The 27,230-nt window shown below is 39.3% G+C and overlaps 1 protein-coding gene across 2 annotated transcripts; it reads left to right on the top strand.

Moving 5' to 3' along the window:
- Positions 1–297: 297 nt before the first annotated feature.
- Positions 298–22,882, top strand: LOC139944024 (uncharacterized). 2 transcript variants are annotated; one of them, XM_071940962.1, is made up of 21 exons: positions 298–386; positions 2,463–2,584; positions 5,908–6,198; positions 6,564–6,659; positions 7,517–7,658; positions 7,816–8,064; positions 8,382–8,612; positions 10,122–10,394; positions 10,685–10,915; positions 11,917–12,033; positions 12,569–12,696; positions 12,823–12,969; positions 13,183–13,561; positions 15,924–16,114; positions 16,656–16,823; positions 19,118–19,248; positions 19,543–19,642; positions 20,158–20,323; positions 20,773–20,839; positions 21,294–21,564; positions 22,118–22,882. In XM_071940962.1, the coding sequence occupies exons 1-21, from the start codon at positions 305–307 to the stop codon at positions 22,364–22,366; spliced, it is 3,831 nt and encodes a 1,276-aa protein (XP_071797063.1). In that variant the 5' UTR covers positions 298–304; the 3' UTR covers positions 22,367–22,882. The 2 variants fall into 2 exon arrangements, with proteins under 2 accessions (XP_071797063.1, XP_071797062.1); XM_071940961.1 differs by having other exon boundaries at positions 15,921–16,114.
- The last annotated feature ends 4,348 nt before the right edge of the window (positions 22,883–27,230 follow it).

Genomic DNA, 27,230 nt, shown 5'->3' with positions numbered 1-27,230 from the left:
CAGTTGTATCTTGAATGGTGCCTCACAGACCGTGAAAGTCTGGCGACATCGCTGTTGAACTTCCCAGGCACTTCTGCAAGCCACACGTAAGGTGGTTATTGTGTGATATGTGGGTGCAATTTCTTTGCGATTTTTTATTCAACTGTCACATGACTGTAGTTTAGTTCCTTGTTTAGAAGTGTGTGTCGTAGGTAGTCTCGGCTTTCGGTCTCTAAAACAGCTATTTACCACAAATAAATCCTCTGTAGACGCAAACTAGTTTTCAATCATTATTGTTAACATATAAACCAACTTAAAAGGAGAAATGACACGACTCTTACAGATCCAAGTTGTGGTGGCAATAGGCCTATGTGTCATCTCTGCAGTGAACGCCCAACAAGGAGACGGTAAGTCATTTTGACGCCCTTACGTATGTACCGAATGGTTGAGTTTACAAAGTGCCTCCTGACCAACGAGAAATTACTACATCCAAGGGCACTGGACAGGTTTGGTAATTATTACTCAAAGTATTAGCATGAAAACTTTTTTCTTGTAACGAGCAGTAATGGAGAGTTGATGTGGTCAAAGAGCCGCTTGTGAAAAACGACTCCTGATGAAGTAACGTAGTTTTTGAAAAAGAGGTAAATTCTCACTGAAATGTTTTGAATCTGAGAAAGACTTCAGGCACCTAAAAGCACACAAATAACTTGTGCAAACAAGGGTGTTCTTTTTCCCCCCATTTTTATTCTTGCAACTTCAATGACCAATTGAGCCAAACATTTCACTATTATGTTGTGACACATCTAGTGAGAATACTGGTCATGGTGACAATTACTACGAATCGTGGCCAGGGCAGGTAAACATTTCTACTCTTATGCAAGTCAAACTTTTGGTTACAAGACTTAAGAAGCTTTCGATAGTTTTTAACTTGCAGATTGTCTCAACCACTTTTAAATTTCTCACTAAACACGGAGCTCTGGAAGGCGGCGCCATCATGTCAAGATCCTGCGATATCCTATCCAGAGCTCTATAGTTTCAGATGAATACGGGTGTCAATCTTTTACAGAAAACAGCCCAGAAACTGTCACGGTATTTTCACAATAATAACATCAAATCCATACATAATTCAAGTGAGGTTGTGGCGGTGGGTAGACCTACTGCATATCCCACCAACCTGATGTAAAGGCCTATGCTTGCTTGATTCAGGTCCTAGATTCAACAGTTTTTGAGTGACAAATAATTCAAAGCATTTCCTGGTTTTACGGGACTCTGTATCTGAGGAAGAGTCCTCGTCATCATCCCCAGCCTGTGGCTAAACTTGACTTAAGTCCCAATCCTTTGCCATCGCCAGAAAACTATTGTTTTGAGATGCTCTCTGCATTTCTCGAACCTTTTCCATTCTCTGGACCAAATCATTTTTTGACGGGGAGCACTGGCACTGTAGTCCTACACGGCTTGTTTGCTAGTCGGGCTAGTTGGCGCGATGGTTGTGGACCTCTCACAAGAGACTAATTCTGTTTAGCGCCCCTCTTTTCTCTTGACAGGTAGTAGTTCCAGAGTGTTGAGACGGTGGGAGAATAAGTTTATCAACCTCTCTATGGTAAAATATTGTTTCAGGTTTCACAAGGTAGCGCTTTAGACTTGTTGTTTTAAGTGATCTTTATTAAAAATTGGATAATAAAAAAAATCTTGATTTCATCAGAGATTAAAGGCAGTGGACACTATTGGTAATTGTCAAAGACTAGCCTTCACAGTTGGTGTGTCTCAACATATGCATAAAATAACAAACCTGTGAAAATTTGAGCTCAATCAGTCATCAAAGTTGCGAGATAATAATGAAAGAAGAAAACACCCTTGTCACACGAAGTTGTGTGCGTTTAGATGGTTGATTTCGAGACCTCAAGTTCTAAACTTGACATGCTTGAGGTCTCGAAATCAAATTCGCAGAAAATTACTTCTTTCTCCAAAACTATGGCACTTCAGAGGGAGCGGTTTCTAACAATGTTTTATACCATCAACCTCTCCCCATTACTCGTCACCAAGTAAGGTTTTATGCAAATAATTATTTTGAGTAATTACCAATAGTGTCCACTGCCTTTAATAGTAAAACTGGTCATACTTTTACTCTCTCACCTCTCACAAAAACGCAGGCCCTTTTCGAAATTTGACTGCATTAATTTTGGCTTTGGATTCGGCTCAGGCTAGCCTGGCCCGGCTGGTTGTATTGGCTGTTTCGGGTTGTTTTGACAATTATTAAATTGCGCGTGCTTTGGGTATACGCCTCCAGGGTTTCAGACGAGAGAACGAAGCCTCAAGCCGAATCCAAAGCTAAAGCCGTGGTTTCGAAAAGGGCCTAAAGTCTCACCGCTCATAGTATATAGAGGGCGCTTTCATAATTTCAATGTAAACAACTTTGTGAAGCCCTGAAAACAAACTAGGTTGAAGACAACATCTCTCACTTGTAACTTCTGTCCTCTTTTCAGATATCTTATTTCCATTTGGATTGGGAGACATATCAGTGTCACGTAGTGATGACGTTTATTCAGACGTGATAACCCCGCCGATATCCGTTCCTTTCTTTGGTCAGAGTTTCTCTTCTTTGTATGTAAGTGGCAATTTTTTTGTTTTTGTGATTGAAATTAAATTAAAAGTAAATTAATTTGTTTAATAACTTTTAGTTTTTATTATCCTCATAAGATCATTCCCAAAAGGTAATCATCGTTACTTTTTTTATTTTCATGTCGTATAATAATCAAACCTCGGATTATTGGTTTAGTGTGGTTTCACACAGGGTTTCAACGGGTAAACTCAATACGACTCTACAGATGCACACAAAAGAGTTGTTCTGACTTACTACTGTTCTAAGACTTTATTCAAATAGACTCAAACCGATACAGACCTGACTTGGATCTGAACTAGAAACGCAGACGATATTCACAACAACTTAATATAGAAAACAAACTCAAACAGAAAACAGACCCCTGTAAATAGAGAGTAAAATAGAAAACAAGGGTTTAGAATACACATCATTATTACATTATCATAAACTGAGCTAAACACAGTACACCAGTAGTTCAAAGGTCACTTTGTGAACAACCTTCACTGAGAATCAAAACAAACCATAAAACAGTCACTTTTATTTATCATGACAAATTACTAACAATGTTGGATAGTTGTTAGAGCTTCGTCCTTGTCATCAAAATCCAGGACTCACATATGGATTTATGCATTACAACATGCACAAGGCCAACATAAAAACATTGTGATGCTAATAGTTACAACTCTTTGAACTATGGTGCAGTGTGATACAATAAACATTAACAACATTATTACCACAAAATAAAGTAATTTGATTTAACATATCTCAATCAAAACTATTTCTCTAAAAGTAGAGTTTGACTGTAAACCACTTTAAATTAGAAGAAATGCAAGACAAAAATATGAATAATCAAGTTAATACAAGAAGTTAGAAGCTAACCTGAACACTTTCAGCCAATGCTTCTCTTTTTAACACATCATTATCAACGCGTCCATACTCAGGCTGATATGGAAGCTATATAAGAATAAAATGGAGTAACTCTAGATACAATTGAAGCATGAGGCAACAAAAACAATCAGTTCCATCTCAGTAAAACCCAACATTGTTTCTCCTTATTGTAAGAAAGGTTAACGTTATCACAGTCACAATATTCTAGATATTTGGATTGAACACAAGTTTCTTGAGGAAGCGTTATACACTTGTACTAGAATTAACTCGCATTAAAAAAAAAAAAAAATCAGTACAATAAAATATCGACTCCAAAATTACTAACTGTTAAAACTACAACTTAAAACATCTTAGATCAAAAACTCACCCTGAGCTATGGCTATGATGACCAAAATCTTCCATCTCACAGGTTTCAATTCACCAACTGTGCTCGTCAATTCGGAATCACTCCTGCTCCTCTGTGCATCGCCTTTTAAACCCCTAACTTTACTAGTCACTGACGCTAGACCAATCTCCGATTGGTTAGTTTAAAAGTTCACTGAATATGTATACAAGTAAGTTTGAATTGGATGTTTGCCATTGGTCACTACTAATCGCTGACAGAGGAATTTCTCCTTGTATCAATTTACCTCAACTTGACCCACAAAGTCACTGTAAAGGCCATGGCTCAGGACTAGCAGTCCTTGAGGGACACTAAACCTTTCCAATCGACCAAGAGAATATATAGCAATAAGGAAGTGGGTTTTCTCTGAAACTCCCTTAAAACAATGAGTTTACATAGAAATTGTTCTAACAAGCTTGTCACTCTGTATTTCCATGCATTTAAGTCACCCTGATGGGAACATATGGAAAAAGCCTCTAAGTAGTGTGTTTGTTTAGAAATCATTATGATTTAACCTGCCTTCAGGTGGTCACTTTGTATTAGAATATTATATATTTATGTTACCCTTGTGGAAACATGTGGATACAATGTAGTCATTTGACCAGTTCGGGATCATTGACCGGTTCGGGATCACTTCAACTTTGCAATAACCAAATAATTATATCACTTCTCATTATTACCAATTTCTGTTGATAAATGTGAAGATTAACACCCATTAAACCAACAAACCCAAAATAAGGTGCCAAACATCATCACCAAAAAAGTTATGGCTGTTTTCCTGAAGGTTGTCTGCGAAATTTATCATTTTTTTGTTTAAAAATGTTGGTTGAAAAACACTGTTAAAACTTCTTACCTTTAGAATTGGAGTGCAGGGGCAAAAAATATTTATAAGATGTAAAATGATAAGAATGTGTAAAAAAACATTCCTGTAAATACTGTGCAGTCATCTTGTTTCTTTGAGGAGACGAAGTTATCAAAATCTTCTTTGGGGGGGCAACTTACCCTTGACCAGTTCGGGATCACTCAACATCTCATTGCTTCAAACGGTGCCGCACTAACTTACTAAGTATGGTAAAATCATACTACTGCAGTAGAAAGTTTATTTAGATGATTTTGAGAAACATTACTTCAACGAATTCTTGTAGATTTTATTTTGTGAGAAAATTAAACTTGGAGGGGTCAATAATGCTTCTAAGGATCGCTTCACTTTTTCATTTGCCTTTGCTGTTGTTTTGTGGTTTTGTCGCTGGGTTTTTGCGCTGCTATTGAAGACACTTGCATGACATTCACTAAAGAAAGGAAGTCCAAGTCCATGCCAACACACCTCTGAAGTTTCGTGTCCTTGAGAGACAGTTTTATGAATGGGAGTATGGGTTTGCAATAAAGGGCACTCTACTGATTCAGAATAGATTCAACTGATCCTGAACTGGTCAAACCGGTGACGATACTTTTCTTAAAGCCTCTTCAAAAGAACTAATATTTTTTTGTCAGTGAATACTTGGTGAGTTTTATGTCATGTTTAAGTAAACTGATAAACTTTTTTGTTTAAGATATCAAAGAGATTGCAACAAAAAACAATGTGAATTCAAAAAGTGATCCAGAACTGGTCAAACGACTGTATAATAACTTTTGGTCAGCAGTTTTTGTACTCTTTTTGTGAGGTTTTTGGATGAAGTTCTGTAATGAACTTGATCTTTTAAAAGCAAAGATTTAGTAATTCTATAAAATATTTGAGGGTAAATTCCATTTCCCGACATTCATAACAAAAATGAACAATAGTAAATATACTTTTAGAGAGCTACAACAATCTCGGCCAGCCAACAACAATCCCAGCCAAAGTGTGTGGGCCACGTGAAGTAACTAAACATCCTCAGGTCCCCTTGTTCCCCCGCGCTTAATTTTAATGTTGTTTTAAAACTCCAGGCCCAGCTGGAGCGCAGACTGCGCAATGACAACCATCGGGATATGGATGGAAATTGTAGCCTCCACACCTGAAATCTGGGTAAACTATGACTCGTAAATTCTAACATTTTTGCTGTGTCTCTTTTTTTTCTATAAGGTGTCCACCAATGGCTTAATTTCATTTGGAGAAGGCAGGTCCGAGTTTACTCCTATACACTTTCCATGGGCTATTCCAATTCTTGCAGTTTTTTGGAGCGATATCGACATAAGAATAACTGGTAATGTGACGTACCGTCCATATGTTCGGACCTCTGACAATGAGGTTATATTTGACAGTGGAGAGGCGGTTGTCAGACAAGGAAGTGACCAGTTTGGTTTCAGAGCATCGTGGATGTTAATAGCAACTTGGTACAAAGTTCCAGCCTTCGATTCCAACGACATAACCATAGTAAGACAAAATTAACGTACTCTTTTGGTAGACCCATAACTTGGGCGCTGTAAGGAGTACAGTAGCACACATTGTTGGGCTGCTATGGCTCTCTTTTAACATCAAGCTTATCATCTGACATGTCTGATCATAGTCGCCATTACATTATAAAAGAAAGCCATAACAGCCCAACAAGGGGGCTAAAAGACACCAGCGCCCCAGTTCTGGGTTTACTCTCTTTGTTCTTTCTATAAAAAGAAAGATTGACCCACCAGTAGCCCAGCATGTTGAGCTGCTATTAAGTGCTAAATATACTTTTATCTCCCAATTATTTGTATAAATTCCAAATGTATCTTACCAAAGTACCTTTTCTTTCCCAAATGCAGATTAATACATTCCAAGCTGTTTTACTGACGGATGGTGCACAGTCTTTTGTGATTTATAATTACAAAGAGATAACATGGAATCAACCTTTGGCACAGGTATGTCACCCCTTGTATCCCAGACGTTGGGAATTGAATAGTTTGGATTACAACAATGTACAAAATTGTCTACAATTTCTTTACGGTTGTGGGTTTTCATCGTTAGAGAAGATTTTACCAGTCAGGGTAGTGTCATCTGTATACTTAATCACATGGGTGGTCGGCATTGAACAGCGCCCTCTTGTTACTGTGCCCTCTTGGTTTAAAGATGCTATGTCAGATTTTTGGCCCCAAACATTAAAAAATATATTTTTTAGTGAATGGTATTTCAAAGAGTATCACCAGCTCTAACGAAAACAAGTTTAACTTCTACTTTTAATGGTCAGGAACCATGAAAATTTTTAAAAACGTTTCTTATAAAACACATAAGAATCGGTCACGTGATATATTGTCGGGATCCCGACAAAAACTAATTTTGAGCACTTTATTGCACTGCTACAAATAATTGACTTATTCGAGCAATGGCTCAAATGAAAGCTTGTAACTTTCTCGACCCACATCAAAATACCTATTGAATTTTAAATCAAAGTTTTGGGGTCAAATCGGCCAAAAATCTGACATGGCATCTTTAATTGTTTACACTGCACTTCGGGCTCTAAGACAGTATTAGTAACTAATAAGAGGAAATTCCAGAGAGATAATTCTATTTTGAAAAATGTTATAAATTAATAATAATTAATGAACAAAACTGTAAACAAATAAAACTGTACAATAATAACAAAAATAATAATTAAATAATATTTCATATTTCAAATGCATCCCTCGCACCGACCAGCACTGTCGTCAACAACTTTAATCGATATTAAAGTGGCCTAATTGTTATTGATACAATCTTTTGTCTGATTTATACTTTCAAGGTTGGATACAATGCTGGCGATGGTGACACCTACCACAGTGTAGCTGGTTCACTGACAAGCGACATTGTAAACATCGACGAGCGTACAAATATCGGCACAAGAGGGCGCTGGCTCTTCAGCTTATCCAACAGCACGATCTTTGGTAAGTCTTATTTCAAAACTTTCTGGTTCTATCTTGATGCAGCTTCGAAAGAAGATACAATTCGTGTGACAGTTGCAAAGTTCAGTATATCAATAGTTTAACAGTTATTGTTAAAATCCGTCTTACATATAGCTATTGAATTTTCTTTCCATTCAAGGTTGCCCTGACGACGTCATACTTCCTACAAGATCAACCAATCCGGTGCTTTATTCATGGATCCCTCCAGTCTTCCTAAATAATAGTTGGCCTGTTGATGTGGAGTTTGATTGCTCAGCAACCATTGACAGTGATTGTCAACAAGAAGATGGATATGGAACTTTCTCAGTTGGAGATACGGAGGTGATGTACATTGGAACAGACACGTCTGGAAATCAGTATTTCTGTAACTTCACCGTCACAGTCACAGGTGCCTTGAATGTATTATGTTTTTTAATCTATTAAGTTTTTATTACTTTTATTTGCTTAGACCATGCATCAGACTGTTCAAACACCCATATTACTTGAAAGACCCCAAATCAAGCTAGCCCTCAAAAGGGATAATTTTTTAAACCTAAATGTTTTTTTTTCCTTTCTAAGATGTTAAAAATTATATTTATGGCCAAACCAAGTCAAATCTGTTAGTAAATGAAAGTTAGACAAATCAATATTGTGACCTTGTATTGGCGCTCAACTGTGCTACTCTACCAATCATGGCAGTCTCCCTCTTTGTTTCCTTATATACAGAGGTTGATCTAGTCTGCCCGTTGAATGTGACGATCTCAACTGATCCTGGCTCGAGTACAGCCAGAGTCAACTGGCAAGAACCGGATCTAACCGGATGGGATGAGACAAGCTTCACATCGACTGCCATTTCTGGAGAGGCATTTCCAATCGGTTCACAGAGAGTGACATATCAGCAGTGGTTTGGAATCAACAATCTGGTTCTGACATGCTCTTTTGAAGTTGATGTTGTTGGTAAGCTTTGCCCCTTATGTTATGTGTTGTAGTAGCTGCTGATAGATCAGATGGGTTTGGGGTTTCAGGCACCAATATCATTTCCCTGAGTATATATCTAGAATGAACATGATTGGGCTACGTCAGTACCACTCAAAACGCCCTGGTACCCACAGTTCAATTCTCTGGAGCTGCGGCCCCGTTCAGGGTCATGCTGTCTCATGAGGGGGCAGTCGTGCGTATCCCTGTCCGGTGCCCTTTCACACACTAGTTGCTTTTCCAGCAGATGCACAACAAAACAGGGTATGAGCTTGGTCAACCAGTGTGGCTCTAATACACCGAACCTAGCAAGTAGATCTGTCGTACACCAAAACTTCACTGTTGGTGGGATTGGCCCTAAGCAGTAGCGCATCTGGACCAGGTCACCTGTACAGGATCCAGAAATCTCGACAGGACAAAGCCAAAGTGGTCCATTTAAATCGCTTGAAGCAATACCAGGGCCAGACGGATGTTGGTGAAGGCACTGCCAGTCCAACAACCCAACCCCGGCGGGTGTACTAGACGTTGGTACCAGGATTCGAGGGACTTTGGGATATGTGACCTCTAGAGCTAACCCATGTTGAGCCACCACCATCCACAGCCGAGAACCAGTTTGAGCGACCAGGGGTTTTTGTCCGCTCAGAGTAAACCACATTTGCAACATCTTCGCCCATCACACACAACTTAGGAAGTACATGACGGATGTTGGTGAAGGCACTGCCAGTCCAACAACCCAACCCCGGCGGGTGTACTAGACGTCGGGACCAGGATCGAGGGACTTTGGGATATGTGACCTCTAGAGCTAACCCATGTTGAGCCACCACCATCCACAGCCGAGAACCAGTTTGAGCGACCAGGGGTTTTTGTCCGCTCAGAGTAAACCACATTTGCAACATCTTCGCCCATCACACACAACTTAGGAAGTACATGACGGATGTTGGTGAAGGCACTGCCAGTCCAACAACCCAACCCCGGCGGGTGTACTAGACGTCGGGACCAGGATCGAGGGACTTTGGGATATGTGACCTCTAGAGCTAACCCATGTTGAGCCACCACCATCCACAGCCGAGAACCAGTTTGAGCGACCAGGGGTTTGTGTCCGCTCAGAGTAAACCACATTTGCAACATCTTCGCCCATCACACACAACTTAGGAAGTACATGAGAACCTGGGTGAGAGACCAGGCGCTTGTGGCTGCTCTAAGCAAACCCTAGTTGCAATATCTCAGCCAATCACTCACAATTATAAAACAGTTGTATTCTCTTCTTTGTTTTCAACTTCTTGTTAGGAAATATTGATCTTTAGAATTCCAGTCAACCATTCCAGTTCCCCACTCATGGATCCTTCCAACTTTCTCTGATAACTTTCGCCTAGTGCACAGTAATCCTTACAACAAATGTCTTAATAACTGCATATTATTATGTTATTAGTTGTTCAAAGAAATGTGTTGTTAGAATGCACTTTCTTGATTTGCTCTCTTTAACATATTTAGATGACGAGCCTCCTGGTATCAATGGCTGCCCTGATGATGCGATAATTCCTGCCGTGTCAACCATTCCGGTACCTCATTCATGGGCCCCTCCAGTCTTCACTGATAACTCTGGTCAGTCTGTTGATGTGGTGTTTGGTTGCTCAGCAACCGTCTCCGATGAATGTCATCAAGATGGATACGGAACTTTCTCAGTTGGAGATACCAAGGTGATGTACAATGGAACAGACCCGTCTGTGAATCACAACTTCTGTAACTTCACCGTCACAATCACAGGTGCATTGCAATCTGATGATATTTTTGCTATTGTTATTGCTATTTGTATTTGTTATTTGCCTTCTTCAATTTGTTCTGTCTTGAAAATATTGTTCACTTGGTCATTCTTTAGGTCTGTACGTGGAAACGCTGCATTCAAGAAATCAATTTTTGTGTGGCAAACAATGTATGCATTCAGTCTATCAACCCGTAAACAAGAAACATGAGAGAGACTTGTTCAAATCTATCAATAACAGTTTTTTTGTGGGGTTTTAAATGTAAATTTTTAATTGGATCTTCCTTACAAACAGTTGTAGATCTGGTTTGCCAAACAACCTTTTCAGTCGTGGTGGATCCTGGGCTCACTTCGACTAGAGTCAACTGGTTGGAACCGGATCTTACTGGCTGGGACGAGACAAACCTTACATCAACTGCCGTTTCTGGGGGTGAATTTTCTATTGGTAAACAGAGGGTGACGTACCATCAATGGTTTGGAATGTACAATCTGGTCTTGCAGTGTTCTTTAGAATTTCTTGTGATTGGTAAGTATACAGCGTACATGGGAAATTTGTTGTGCAACCTTTAGAAAAAGACAAATGTCTATTGCATACTATAGAAGACTGAGGCTTCTGTCCAACATGTTGAATATAAAGACAATGCATAAATAACATTAAAGACACTCGACACTTTTGGTAATTGTCAAAGACAAGTCACTTGGTGTATCTCAACATAAGTATAAAATAAACCTGTGAAAATTTTAGCTCAATTGGTCATCAAAGTTGCGAGATAATAATGAAAGAAAATGCATGATTTCGAGACATCAAATTCTAAACTTTAATTATACCAACAGTGTCCACTGCCTCAAAGCCATTATACACTTTCGGAACAGAAGAAAAAATAAAAGCTCACAGATTTACAAATAACTTACAGGGTTTACAGAAGGCAATGGTGAAAGACTTCTCTTGAAATATTAGTCCATGAAATGCTTTACTTTTTGAGAAAACATTAAAACAATTATCAATTCTCGATAGCGAGAATTACGGATTAATTTTAAACACATGTCATGACACGATGAAACGTGCGGAAACAAGGGTGGGTTTTCACGTTATTTTATCCTGACTCCGATGACCGATTGAGCCTACATTTTCACAAGTTTGTTATTTTATATATAAGTTGTGATACACGAAGTGTGGGCCCTTGGACAATACTGTTTACCGGAAGGACTGTGGTTTAAAGACTTTGTTTTCAGGTGTTTTGTCGGGCAAAAGTGACGGATAATGAAAAAAAAGTTGGAGAATAGAATAGAATATAAAAAAAAGAAATCATGAAAGCATTTTTACCTTTGCTGAGCATTTGTGTTGTTTTCAGAGCATCTATATATGTATATTCTTGTTTTTTTTTGAGAGCTCAACATTGAACGTTTCCTTTCATGCACCACTCCAATATTCTCTTTTGTTTTCTTCTCAAAGCGCATAGGGACTTCTCTGTGATTGTGATATATGCGCTCAACAAAAATGGTTCATTGTTATTATTATTAATATAGGTCAGTGTGCACCAGAAGTCACCGAAGATGCGGTGCTTGGTACCCTGTTCTGGCCGGTGACGATGGCTGGTTTAATTGCAGAGTCCATCGAGAGATGCCCGCTCACTACGACGAATGGTTTGTGTGAACAATAATTACAAACAAATTTTAACTTGGAGCAAGTGTTGTGATAATAAAGTGAATGACAACATTAATAAGAACATTTCTGTCCAGTTCAATAAGTGCTTCCCCCTCAGAAAACAAAACTGTAATTCCTCTAGGATCTCGCCTGGATCCTGCAAAAAATTCCGCCAAGTCCTGCCGGAATTTTGCTGGGAACTCGGCAGGATTCCCAGTCGGATTCCTTCTGGATCCTGCTGGAATCACAGGGAATTCTGTACGCCGGTGATTTTGTCCCTCTTATGGGTAATAAACATTAGCTGTAGGAGCATGGTTCATAAAAGAGGGCACATGATCAGAAGAAGTTTGTAAACAGATCACCGTACGGGGGACGGAACTTCCTGCCACACAGGGAATCTCCCAGTAGATTTTCCTTTACGATCACCGTTTCTCCAATTTCTTTTCAAAGTAGTTAACATTTTTTTCTAAAGAGAGTGTGTGTGATATAATGAAAATTAATTTCTTAAGAATAATTTTTGTAAAATATTCACAGCTGGATTTCCAAGAGCCACAAGAAACTGTTCAACAGCACCTCCCCCTCAGTATTTCTATTGGAAGGAACACGAGATTCAAAGCTGCGGTGAAGCAATGAAGACTGTTACCGTTGAAGATATCGTTGATGTAAGGTTTGGTGAACTATTGGAATTGTATAGTAAGCTAAATGAAAACATGAAAACATTGCAGAGTTTTATGAGATTTTTGTTGTCAGAATTTGTTGTCTCAAACATAAATTTTTCATTTTGGCAGGTTGATGTGACGGAAGGAAATGCAGAAGAAGTGGCCGAGTTTCTTGTCAATCAGACTTCTTCAAATTCTTCATCCAGCGAAAGTGACGTGGAAGCGATTTCACAGGTTTTGGAAAACATTGTCAGTGCAGGATCTGGGGATCCAGAGGTTAGAGTGAAGACTTGTCTCTCTATAATGCACTGTCTTGTCCGCCTCTTGCCAAACTTTGAATCGTTCAATTTTATTTCTAAAATGTTCCCCATGCTCGTTTTATGTCTTATTATCACTGCAGCAAATACCATAACCATCAGACCGTATGATCTCTAGAAACTCAGCAGTTCACGCACTGAGTATAAATCTTGTTTGGCTTTACACAATCAGGTGACTGATGCTGTGATCGAGACAGTCTCTAATGTCATTATGAACGCCAAAGAGACGCAAGATTCCCCAGACAGTAAGAGCTCCTCGGCTATCATCCAGTCAGTTGAGGCTCAAGTTTCCCTGACCCTTCAGCAAGAAGGAAAGGTCAGCATACAACAGGATACCATCCATGTCGAGGCAGTGAGTATTGACCCCATAGACGCAAGTAATGGGTTCAGCTTTGCATCAGTACAACAGGAGACAGCTGGCTCGAGGTCACCACAAGAGGGCTCTCTAGATGGGACTGAGATCAAAACATTCACGAATGTCAGTGAAATACCAAATGATGTTGTTGCATCGATTAAGTTACCAGCGAACATCATTTACTTGCTACGACAAGGTAATAATAGAAACATTGAGTACAGAAAACCAACATAAGTTTTGTTTAGCCAGTGAAAAAAAAATTGGGTTTTTGCAAACACCAGTACAGCAAACAAGTTGTTAGAGAATGCCAGTATTTATTCCTGTACGTATATTGCCAAGACTATGCAAACTATCTTGATTCAAAGCTGGTTGATGATACCATACACACGCTTTGAGTAATGTGCCTTTGGATTAAGAGCTGGTAAAACTACACCTGCACACACGTGTACACCTGCACGTGTACACATCCCGATATGTGGAGATTGTGCAGTAATTCACCAGAATCAGAACTACAATGAAGGATTTGAGGCATTGCATGCATGGTGAGGTATCAATGTATTTGCGGTAACATCATGTGTGTATCTACTTGCCAGGTAGAGTTTGTTCTTGACTCCTGACTCCGCGGTAGTACAGTTAATCACGAACCTATAAGCTAAAGTAGTAGTCCCAACCTGTTTTCTATACCATCCGCCCTGGTAATAGTTAAAAAGCAGGACAGTTCTTTTCAGAACTGAGAAGTCTCCCTAACTCCCAAACATCTACAACGTGGTACTAGAATAAAGACAGTTCTCTTAAGGCGCCTTGTCAAAACGTCCCGGGCGTTCCTCCGCTGACAGTCTGCGGACTGGACAGCAAATACCGCCGTTGCTAAGGACCTCGGTCAGTCCGCGGAAGAACGGCCAGGTGCGTTGAAGCGCGGCGAAGTTAATGAGCTATCCTTGCCGGGCGCTATTGTTAGTACAACAATAAGTCTCATGAATAAACAAGTTGTATTTTCAGGTCATGAAAATCAGTGGCTTGGACACGGACCGGCCGTGCTCTTCCAGAACAATACACTTTCTACTCACGAATACCATCCTCCTGGAAGCGGACAGGCCGCACCGACAAGACAATTACACCATCCAGCACTTGTGATAATCAGGGAACGATTTCGCCTGTATCACATCGCAATTTGTGATGCAATTTTGATGATTTGGTATGCAATTGTAAAAAGTGCATCGCAAATGCGATCCAATCGGTTTTTAACTTGAAACCATTCACATTTAATCAATTTTCCCGCAAGAAAAACGATGCTAAATGTTTTCTTCCATGATGTTGAATACAATATGCTGCACTGGCAGTAGGGCAAAATCGACCAATGAAAACATTTGTACGCGCTATATGGAAATCCCACAGCCAATAGAAACACCGGTCTCTGAAACTGTGGTTTCCTCCCCCTCAGACATTGGACAAACCAGACTATCTGGTTGTTTTGACATGGAGACACACTCGCACAGGTGTGTAGATTTGTTTAATGGTGACGGTGACTTGGGATTTTATAAATAAGAAACTAATGTTATCTGCTTGGAAAGTAAGAACGAACAGTTAAAATTGTCCCCTGGATACTCTGACCCACTTCGAGCGGAGTTTGCACGTAGCCTGGACTTTTTGTCAGTCGAAGCTGGGAATAAAGCCAACCATTTTTAAATTCATGTTTTGGTTATGTAGGCCCAACCAAGTCTTAAAAATCACACATTGGAGGAAATGTTTTTTAGTTACACATCCACCCTTACTTTGCTTTTTAATCTGCAAAGGTAAAACCATTGTTAACCACCTACATTCCTCCGTGGTTCGGCCGGTCAGCTCATAAGCTGGACCTTACAATGGCCGACCAGTCACTCCGCGGAGCCCCCGGAGTATTCATATTGACATGTACATGAGCCGTCGTGGCCGTGGACATGCCCGGTTTCTACGGGTTCTTTTGTTACAAAAATCCGCGGACTCTCGCAGAATGCACGCGGAATGGAACAGCTTGGACATTTTGACAATGCGCCTAAAGAACAAACTCTACCTGGCAAACAGATACACACATGGTGTTAGCGCAAACCAAATATATATTGGTAAACTAAATTGTAAAACAATGCAATGCCCTGACGGGGGAGTCAAAAAGTATTATTTAAATATGTAGTAGACCGGACAATTCACACATCTAAGGGGGAAGGGAGGGGGTTGTCATCAGGCCCCAGAATTGTGTAGTTTTCTAAGGGCCGAAAATACTTTGCATTTGTATACAAGTACTTTGTAGACAAATTTGTACTGACTTTTTCAGACCTACCCAGATCTAACCCTCTGATAAAGTGAGCTATCTGTTCTTTGATAGCAGGCTTCCAGATGTCTTGCTGACCCACTTATGCTAGCTAGGTTCTGTGGTTTCCATTACACCCCTACTCTGCCAGTCGAACATTGCGCTTATTACCAGTGTGCCAATAACTAGTAGAACCTTCCCACATTTATGTTATTCCTTTGGTTGCACCACCCCAGTTACAAATAAAAATTTAAAATAAAACAATTGGCAGCAGGAAACAGCACAACATCACTACAAGCAAGTTTCATAGTCTACGCTGATGACACATTGTTCCAGACTGGAGTTACGGAGGGTTCGAATGGCACAAACAACGTGACAACAAAAGTCGCTGGGTCCATCGTTTCACTGGCAGTAGAAGGTATGGAGCTTAAAAACCTCACTGATCCAGTGGTCATTGACTTCAAGGTAAGACCATCTGTTATAGCTCTGTTTGAAATATATTTACAAAAATAGTAATCTAAAGTTTAACTGTAAAAAAAATCCATGTCGAATGGTTTGGTTACTTTTTGTGCGACACAAAACTCCACAGATTTACATTAAACTTACACGGTTTAAAGATAATGATGGTAGAAAGCTTCCCTTCAAATATTACTTTCTGAGGTGCTGTAGTTCTTGAGAAATGAGCAGAACACTTCCACCAAAACTCTTTTAGTACATGTACAAGGGAATTATGGAACTCTCCTGAAATAAATTGCTGTGTGATTTTCACTTTTTTTCCTAAAAATATGACTACTAATGAAGTTGAAACTTCTACAGGTGAATTATATTACATACATCTTCATCCACTGTGTGTCAAGGCCAAAAATTTACAAAATGTATCAACTAAACCCTTTAATATGAATAGGGTACTGACTGACACTCGTAGGGATCAAGGTCTACTTTGCATTAAGTATATAATGCCTGTCGAGATGATTGTTTTGTGATCTCACTATTATACATGTTATAGATTCTACCCAGTGTATCCCAAGAAGACGTTGACACAATCAAATGTGTGTTCTGGGAATTTGGTGAGGAGTCTGGTTTCTGGTCCACAGAGGGCTGTCAGCTTGCTGAGCTGACCGATGCCAAAGTGTCATGTGATTGTGACCATGCTACTAACTTCGCCATACTTGTGGTATGTAACTCTCTCCAAGACCCTGGAACACTTTACATACATTAACTATATTTACGAGCCCGTTTTTAGCATATTAATTTCATTTTGCTAAAATTATTACAAGTTTTTATTTTAAGAGTAGTTGGATTGTACATGTTGAGATTACAAGTACATGCTGAGGTTTTGAGGAGTTACTTGTTAAGGGGTCACGTAGGTACATGTTGAGGTGTCACCAAGGTAAGTGTTGAGGTTTCAAGGAGGCATGTGTTCAGGATTCAATGAGGTATGTGTTGAGGTTTCACTATGATACATGTTGAGATTTCAATGAGGTATGTGTTGAGGTTTCACTGCGATACATGTTGAGGTTTCAATGAGGTACGTGTTGAGGTTTCACTGCGATACATGTTGAAGTTTCAATGAGGTACATGTTGAGGTTTCACTGCGATACATGTTGAAGTTTCAATGAGGTATGTGTTGAGGTTTCACTGCGATACATGTTGATGTTTCAATGAGGTATGTGTTGAGGTTTCACTGCGAAACATGTTGAAGTTTTAATGAGGTACGTGTTGAGGTTTCACTGCAATACATGTTGAGGTTTCAATGAGGTACGTGTTGAGGTTTCACTGCGATGCATGTTGAAGTTTCAATGAGGTACGTGTTGAGGTTTCACTGTGATACATGTTGAGGTTTCAATGAGGTACTTGTTGAGGTTTCACTGCGATACATGTTGAGGTTTCAATGAGGTACGTGTTGAGGTTTCACTGCGATGCATGTTGAAGTTTCAATGAGGTACATGTTGAGGTTTCACTGCGATACATGTTGAAGTTTCAATGAGGTACGTGTTGAGGTTTCACTGTGATACATGTTGAGGTTTCAATGAGGTACGTGTTGAGGTTTCACTGCGATACATGTTGAAGTTTCAATGAGGTACATGTTGAGGTTTCACTGCGATATATGTTGAAGTTTCAATGAGGTACGTGTTGAGGTTTCACTGCGATACATGTTGATGTTTCAATGAGGTATGTGTTGAGGTTTCACTGCGAAACATGTTGAAGTTTCAATGAGGTACGTGTTGAGGTTTCACTGCAATACATGTTGAGGTTTCAATGAGGTACATGTTGAGGTTTCACTGCGATACATGTTGAAGTTTCAATGAGGTACATGTTGAGGTTTCACTGCGATACATGTTGAAGTTTCAATGAGGTACATGTTGAGGTTTCACTGCGATACATGTTGAAGTTTCAATGAGGTACGTGTTGAGGTTTCACTGCGATACATGTTGATGTTTCAATGAGGTATGTGTTGAGGTTTCACTGCGAAACATGTTGAAGTTTCAATGAGGTACGTGTTGAGGTTTCACTGTGATACATGTTGAGGTTTCAATGAGGTACGTGTTGAGGTTTCACTGCGATACATGTTGAGGTTTCAATGAGGTACGTGTTGAGGTTTCACTGCGATACATGTTGAAGTTTCAATGAGGTACGTGTTGAGGTTTCACTGTGATACATGTTGAGGTTTCAATGAGGTACGTGTTGAGGTTTCACTGCGATACATGTTGAGGTTTCAATGAGGTACATGTTGAGGTTTCACTGCGATACATGTTGAAGTTTCAATGAGGTACATGTTGAGGTTTCACTGCAATACATGTTGAGGTTTCAATGAGGTACGTGTTGAGGTTTCACTGCGATGCATGTTGAAGTTTCAATGAGGTACGTGTTGAGGTTTCACTGTGATACATGTTGAGGTTTCAATGAGGTACGTGTTGAGGTTTCACTGCGATACATGTTGAGGTTTCAATGAGGTACATGTTGAGGTTTCACTGCGATACATGTTGAAGTTTCAATGAGGTACATGTTGAGGTTTCACTGCGATACATGTTGAAGTTTCAATGAGGTACATGTTGAGGTTTCAATGAGGTACGTGTTGAGGTTTCACTGCGATACATGTTGAGGTTTCAATGAGGTACGTGTTGAGGTTTCACTGCGATACATGTTGAGGTTTCAATGAGGTACATGTTGAGGTTTCACTGCGATGCATGTTGAAGTTTCAATGAGGTACGTGTTGAGGTTTCACTGTGATACATGTTGAAGTTTCAATGAGGTACGTGTTGAGGTTTCACTGTGATACATGTTGAGGTTTCAATGAGGTACATGTTGAGGTTTCACTGCAATACATGTTGAAGTTTCAATGAACATTTTTAACAGCTGTATTTATAAAGTGCAAAGTTGCCAAAGGATACAAGGCGCTGAATCGTAATGTTACAATGGTTAGACCGGGAAACAGTCAAACAGATTTCTACTTTTTTCTTTGCGCAGGATGTGAAGGGTCAGAAACGTAGAGATGATGGTCTCTCCTTCACCCCAGCACTTGATCTCATCAGCCAAGTAGGAGGTGCTCTATCAGTCGCAGCTCTCGCTATTACATTGGTAATTTATTTGTCTATAAGGTAAGTCTGTGGGGTTGGCACTGGTTGCAAGACCGCTCTTGTCAACAAGACTGAAGAATGGATGTAGAGAAATATCAGCTGACCCACCAGAACATCTAATCTTCCACCTATTTCTAAAATAGGCTTTATTTACTCACTTGTGTAACCCTCGACAGTGAAGCCATCCTTTTTACATTCAAATTGTATTGGAGACTGGACAGAAAGAAAGAAAGAAACAAACAAACAAACAAACAAACAAACAAACAAACAAACAAACATTGTATGTTAATAGCTGATGATTGATTTTCCATCCAGCATGCTACGCACCGGCAAATCTCGTCAGATTTTCATCCATTTTTGTTTCTCCTTGTTGATGCTGTACATCGTGTTCCTGGCTGGCATTGACAATGGAAGGGTAAGTGTAACGATAATGAAATGCAAAGTCACTGTTGGCTTAAAGGGAAGGTACATGGTTGGTAATTACTCAAAACAAATATTAACTTAAGAACTGACTACTTGGTAACGAGCATTGGAGAGCTGTTGATAGTATAAAACATTGCTTGGCCTGCGGTCAAAGAGAGACCGGCTTTTCGCGGGACTTTCTTGGCTAAATGACGCAGGCGTGGTTTTCCTCTTGGTTTTTGATTGCATTCCCTTTTTTTGTTTTTTTCCTGTCATTCTCTGAGCGCTTTGTAACCTTAGGAAAAGGCGCTATATAAATGGTATTATTATTATAATAGTGTTTGAGAAAAAGGTAATTTTTCACCAAAATATTAAGAGACTTCTAGCTAGAAGTCTTTTATTCCTTTCTGAAAGCACACAAATTTGTCCAACAAGGGTGCTCAAGTTTTCTTTCATCATTTTCTCGCAACTTCGACGACCAATTGATAAGGGAACGTGCAGTTCATTATTCTCTAATCTCATCTGCAGGGTTCTGGAGGATGGTGTGTATTTGTTGGAGCTCTGATTCACTACTTGACTCTGACCACCATGATGTGGATGGCTGTTGAAGCCAGGAATATGTATGTCAGCACCGTCAAGGTGTTCCCAGAGGACACGCCACGATACATGATCAAAGCTGGACTCCTTGCTTGGGGTAAAGCTCTAAAACATGAATTGATTTCACATAACATAGGACTGGTTGGACACATCTTTTCTTTTTTGGCAAAGGCGCTGAGCCAGTCCTAACTTAGCATCGGTATAAGGGTCTTTTTAGAGGAGTTGAATCATTCTGCATAACTTGCCACTCATGATACGATACATTTGGGCACATCATCAGCACATGCAGTAAATATCATGATGGGCCTAAATAAAACCTTGTGGAACACTAGCATTACTCCTACCATTAATTCACACTGTTTTTTATTTTTTAAAGGATCTCCTCAGAGTTGAATAATTCTGCACAACTTGCTATTCATAACACGATACATGGGCTCGACACCATCAGAACTTGCATGGAATTTATATTGATGGGCCTAAAAAAACACCTTGTGGAACACCTGCATTGCTCCTACTATTAATTCACACTGCTCTTATTTTTTAAAGGATCTCCACTGATTGTCCTGACCGCAACTTTGGCAGCAGCGACAGAATCCTACAAGCATGATGATTAGTAAGTTTTGTAATAGCGATACCTATGAAATACTAACTTTCTACTAGGACCGGAATTTAAAATGGGATTTTAAAATATTCCTCTAGAATTTTTTCAATTCAACAATGAGACGTCGAGTACAGAAACTTGTACCTCGTACTTGCCTGAAGCTTTGTAGGTTCATGTAATGCTAGAGTAGTTTGACAACCTGTGAGTGTTATTGAAGTATCATCATCATAGCCGTCCTCCCGAGGTAGGTCCCGGAGATTTGCTTCCCAACTATGAGTCTTCATAGGTCTCTGTTCCTTGCTAGATGTCCTGCTGCTGCCACTGATGGTATGTCAGCCTCTTCACAGAAGTGCTTGATATCTTCCAGCCATCGTTTCCCCGGTCTACCTCTGGGTCTGTTATTGAATAAAGTACAATTAATTAGAGCTGTTTTACAACACAATCATTACTTTTATTTTGATTGTAGTTGTTTCATCTCTTCTGGTCTGGCCATGAACCTCGGTCTCATCACCCCAATTGCTCTCATCCTTCTCCACAACGTCATCACTTTCATCCTGGTCATGCGCAGTCTCCTCCAGGTCAAAGAGGCATCTCGGTCAGAGCAAATAACCAAACGTCTCCAGAATGCTGTGGGAATCTCAGCCCTCATGGGCTTAACTTGGTGCTTTGGGTTTCTGGCCATTGAAGGGGCAACTTTTGCCTTCCAGCTCCTCTTCTGTCTGTTTAACTCCTTGCAGGTCTGTTCATTGTATTGTTTCTTAAATTATTTGGTTTATTTGGGCTGTATTCCATACATAAAACAGGGAGAACACAATGTGTACAAAACTTAAAACAAATTCAAGTTTTTATGAACATATCAAAATGCGCAAACTAATTTGCATGCAACTGATACAAGGCTATGTTCGTGAAGGAAAGGCAATCAAATTGAAATATTCACCTATGTTTCTTTGGGATTGTAAGGCTACTATTTGAAAAATTACTCCAAAAATGTGCTACCAAAGTGTTCCATTTGCATGCATCGCAATTGGTTGCCTCCAAGTTGCCTCATGTGAAAAGGCGCTTACACTCTACTAAAGTCGTTGGGTGGGCGAACTGCTCTTGGAAGCCCGCCACTTTATTTAGTCATATTGCAGAAGTAAATATAGAATAGATAGATAGAATAGATTTATTTATTGTCCATGTTAAAAACCATAGAAACGTGACATCCACTGGCCAAATACAAGTATACACAATCAATATAAAAACTATATAATTACAAATTCATATGTATGTCGATATTGTTTGTGGTAGGGTGTGGTCGTCTTTGTCATGTTCTGTGCTCGACGTGAAGAGGTCCGAGCAGCGGTCGCCCCTTACCTTAAACGGATCTGCTGTTGCCGTGCCTGTAAAGTACCCGTGCTTCATCCCAATAGGTCCTACGATCTCCCAACCTCTCAGACTGCACAACCACTCAGTATTAACACAGCCAGCCTTGATCTCTCCGTGTCTGTAGCAGTCGAGGAGTCACGTGTAAAATTAGTATCGACAGAGAATCTCTGAATTACAGATAATTTCCAGAGGGCTTAACAGTTTTCCTGGAAATAGATTTGAGGTGCAGGGATGGGCAAAGCTCCTCTACAAGAGGCTACAGAGTCAAATTGAGTTGTGTGATCCACCTCACTTTTAAAGGTACTGGACACCTTGGGTAATTGTCAAAGACCAGACTTCTCACTTGGTGCATCCAACCATAAGCATAAATTTAATAACAAGCCTGTGAAAATTTAAGCTCAATTGGTCATCAGAGTTGCGAGAAAACGATGAGAGAAAAAACACCCTTGTTGGGCGAATGAGTGTGCTTTCAGATAGGAATAAAAGACTTCTGGCTAGAAGTCTTTTATTATTTTAGTGAGAAATAACCTCTTTCTCAAAATCTATGCTACTTCACAGGGACCCATTTCTGACAATGTTTTATATTATCAACAGCTCTCCAATGCTCGTTACCAAGTCAGTTTTAAGCTAATACTGGTTCTGAGTAATTACCAAACGTGTACCTTCTTTTTAAAGGTACTGGACACCTTTGGTTATTGTCTTCTCACTTGGTGTAGCTCTACATGCATAAAGCGCTGTGGTACCTCGTGTAAGAGCGCTATATAAATGTCTCTTATTATTATTAGTTTCAGATAGATAAGAGTCCCAACGGAAAATGGGAAAAAATACAAATCTCTAACCTCACTTCTAAAGGTACTGGACACCTTTGGTAATTGTCTTGGTGTAGCTCTACATGCATAAAATAATAAACTTGTTAATATGAACTCCATTGGTTGTCGAAGTTGGGAGTAAGTATAGGTAGAAAAAACACCCTTGTCACAAAATTTAGTGTACTTTCAGATGCTTTAATTTGAGACCTCAGCCTGAAGTCTCAAAATCAATTCAGAGGGAGCCGTTTTTCTCAATGTGTTATATACTATCAACAGCTCTCCTTTGCTCGTTACCAAGTAAGTTTTTATGCTCAAAATTACTTTGAGTAATTATCAACAGTGTCTAGTGCCTTTAACTTGTGTACAATGCACTTTGTTAGTAGATGTCCTTTAAAAAAGAGAAAACAGACGTTTGCCCTCAAAAATAATTATTTTCAAGACAGATTTTAAAGCCTGATAAAGGTCAAACAGTGTAAAAGTGTTGCCCATTTGTGACCAGGGGGTTGTTGAACTCTAACTTGGGGTATTAACCCAATTCACCTGACGTCATCATCAGAATAATCTTGCATGTGCCATATTGGTGGGCAACGTCATTGTGCGTTGCTCAGCAGAGAAGTGCGCATTTTAGGCGGCGCAGCGTTTACACGTAAACCTATTGACCACCAGAATGGTGAGCGTGGCACAGTCGTGGCGTGTGACATGCGTGCAAGGGGTCAATTGTGGATGAATTAAAAAAAATAAAAATCAAGGTTGATGCTCAGACTTTTGTAAAGTTACACTGGTGAAGCTGTTTTTTTTCTTTTTTGGGAGAATAATTTAATGGACCCTGCGACTCCCCGTATATACCTGAGCAGAGGATAACAGTTCAAGTGTCAAAGAATAAGTTCCCCTTACTGTACAAAGCTGTGAGACTTCTTCGTATTTTTGTGTGTATTTTTTAAGTATTTTAGAGTTAAAGAAAGTGGACTCTATTGGTAATTGTCAAAGACCAGTATTCTCACTTGATGTATCTCAACATGTGCATAAAATAACAACCCTGTGAAAATTTGAGCTCAATTGGTCATCGAAATTGCGAGATGAAAGAAAAAACACCCTTGTCACACGAAGTTGTGTGCTTTCAGATGCTTGATTTCGAGACCTCAAGTTCTAAATCTGAGGTCTTGAAATCAAAATCGAGGAAAAATACTTCTTTCTCGAAAACTACTCCACTTCAGAGGGAGCCAATTCTCATTAGGTTTTATATTACCAACCTGTCCCCATTACTCTTTCCCAGATAAGGTTTTATGCTTATAATTATTATGAGTAATTACCGATAGTGTCCACTGCCACTGTATGCTCAGTCTTTGAAGTTGAACACTTTCTGAATGTTTTAGCTGTTGGTGATTTTGTTTATATGCTCTCATTTTTTTAAGAAGTTTATAGGTTTATTCAATATTGCAGAAATCATCGTAATTCAAAATGAATAATACGAAATGATATATAATCAAATTGATTGTACACAGACTTATATGAGTAATGAATAATAATAATAATATAGGCCTATATCTTTTATACGATTATTTAATGAGTAGGGTAGATGGCCTTAGCTTTTGATCCAAACCAGACCTTTTTTCAGAGGCATAAAACAAGTACAAACAAATACATATACATTTATAGAAAAAGAGAGGAGAAATATATGATGTACATATAAGTACATTATAGCAGAAGATAATCAGGAGATGAAATCTAGACTTTCATTTCGCTTGACTCTGCCTTGTGAAAGATGAAATCTAGACTTTCATTTCGCTTGACTCTGCCTTGTGAAAGATGAAATCTAGACTTTCATTTCGCTTGACTCTGCCTTGTGAAAGATGAAATCTTAACTTTCATTTCGCTTGACTCTGCCTTGTGAAAGATGAAATCTTAACTTTCATTTCGCTTGACTCTGCCTTGTGAAAGATGAAATCTAGACTTTCATTTCGCTTGACTCTGCCTTGTGAAAGATGAAATCTAGACTTTCATTTCGCTTGACTCTGCCTTGTGAAAGATGAAATCTTAACTGTCATTTCGCTTGACTCTGCCTTGTGAAAGATGAAATCTAGACTTTTATTTCGCTTGACTCTGCCTTGTGAAAGATGAAATCTAGACTTTCATTTCGCTTGACTCTGCCTTGTGAAAGATGAAATCTAGACTTTCATTTCGCTTGACTCTTTCTTGTGAAACGGAACAGTCCATTATTTCAAGGAGGCCTTATATTCTGCTATTTGTTTAATGAATAAAATGCATCCTATTTGTTTGTATACCTTATATCTTTCATGTGAAATATTTTTGGTGTATTTTTAGTATGCTCAATTTTTGAAAGTTGAACACTTTTAGAATTCTTTAGCTGAACAGTGATTCTTTGGATTATATTTTACCTTTTTTAAACATATAATGTATTCGTAAGCTCTTTATTTCTATTAACGGAGTTGCTGTATAGTTGTGCACAGTATAATTATATTACCTTAATATAATGGCGCTATCAATTGTCTGCTTAGAATATTTGCAAAACAGAAAATAAGCTTTTGTGTTTTCGCCTTAGTTTGGATACAATTGACACTTTTTACTTGTGCATTTAGGCTGGAAAGGTAACATTGTAAGAAGGATATAGGGTACGTTTATTCAATATTGCAGAAATCGCAGTAATTTCAAAATGTTATCTAATCAAATTGATTGTACACAGAGTTATGAGAAATATACAATAATATAGGGCTATTATATCTTTTATACAATTGATGCGGGGTATAAGTACACTATAGCAGAAATTTCACTCGACTCCGCCTTGTGAAATGGAACAGTCCAGATTTCAAGGGGCCCTTATTTTGATGTAAATTTTGTATGAATAGAATGCAGCCTAGATTTGTTTTATTTTGCATTCATTCAATAATAGACTTCTTACCTATGACGTCACAATCCACACTGGGGTCCTCACTGAGGCCAATTAATATGATTGGCTGAAAGTTGTATCTTTCCATTGTTCGATCTCAGTTTGGTGGACAATGCAAGGGGTCTATCTCTAAGCCAGCGGTCCAATTTCATAGAGCTGCTAAGCACAACAAATTTGCTTAGCATGAAATTTCTTCCTTGATAAAAAGAGGATCATAACCAAATTTCTTATTGTTGCATATTGCTTGTTACTGGTATTCAGCTGTAGTTTGCTCATCCTGAAAATCACGTGGAATTTTCAGTTGGTAATCCTGTTTTCTGAGGCAGAAATTTCATGTTAAGCAAATTTTTGTGCTTAGCAGCTCTATGAAATTGGGCCCTGGTCAATTGCTAAAGTGCCTTGCCTTATTCATAGAAAAATTTCATCTTCAACCTGGAGCTCCTTTATACACATGGATTTAAGGACTGATTGTATAGATGGTTTACATCCAATAAACTAAATAGACTAAAACATAACTTTGTTGAAGGATTTGTTTTCATTTCTGGCAATTACTAAAAAAAAAACATTTTTTTCCCCACCCCTTAAGATTTGTTTCCATTCACCAGGTGCCGCTTGTAAAAAGTTTACATTATGAAGTGTTGGCAGAATTACGGCACAAGGTGGCGCTCTTCCGAACCCGCCTAATTTCCGAACCCGCCTGAACGTACAAACTCACGACTTGGTCCGTACATGTACTTTGCAATTGTGTTTACTCTACGCATTACAGGCAAAGTCTGCCTCGATTGACGTCACGAACAGCGCCCTCTCGGGTCGGGGTCTACTCTTAAATGAATAATTAAAATGGGTGCATATAGACGATGTGACCTCTGACATCGCACGAAAACCATAACATGATTCGCGCGCATACCGCCGGGCAAAACCTTTGAGTTTTGGCAGCCAGCTAGAAAGTGTACGCAATCTTACTGTGACTGCGCAACTCAGTGCCCGGCGAAACATGACGTATAGAGTGTTTTGTCAACAGAGGGCGGTTTGAATGTAAACATAGGTAACATCGTCTATACTGCTACACAAATGGACTCCAAGCATTTCAAACTTCTTTTAGATACTGAGGTCACTGACATGACTGAGTAAAAGCTTGAATGAAAGCTTCAAACACCCCCAACTGCCTCTATGCCAAGGTGATAGTGATGGGCAATGGGAAAACCCCTTGGAAACCATGACTTGCTCTATTGTTTTTGCTCGGCCTGGATAAACCAATAAATCAAGACCACTCAAACTTTTCATTTTGTTTCTCGAGCGTGTAGTGAAGGAAGTCAGGAAA

This window comes from Asterias amurensis, chromosome 11 (assembly GCF_032118995.1).
Source record: "Asterias amurensis chromosome 11, ASM3211899v1".
Classification (NCBI taxonomy): Eukaryota; Metazoa; Echinodermata; class Asteroidea; order Forcipulatida; family Asteriidae; genus Asterias; species Asterias amurensis.
This window is presented reverse-complemented; position numbering and strand designations above follow the sequence as displayed.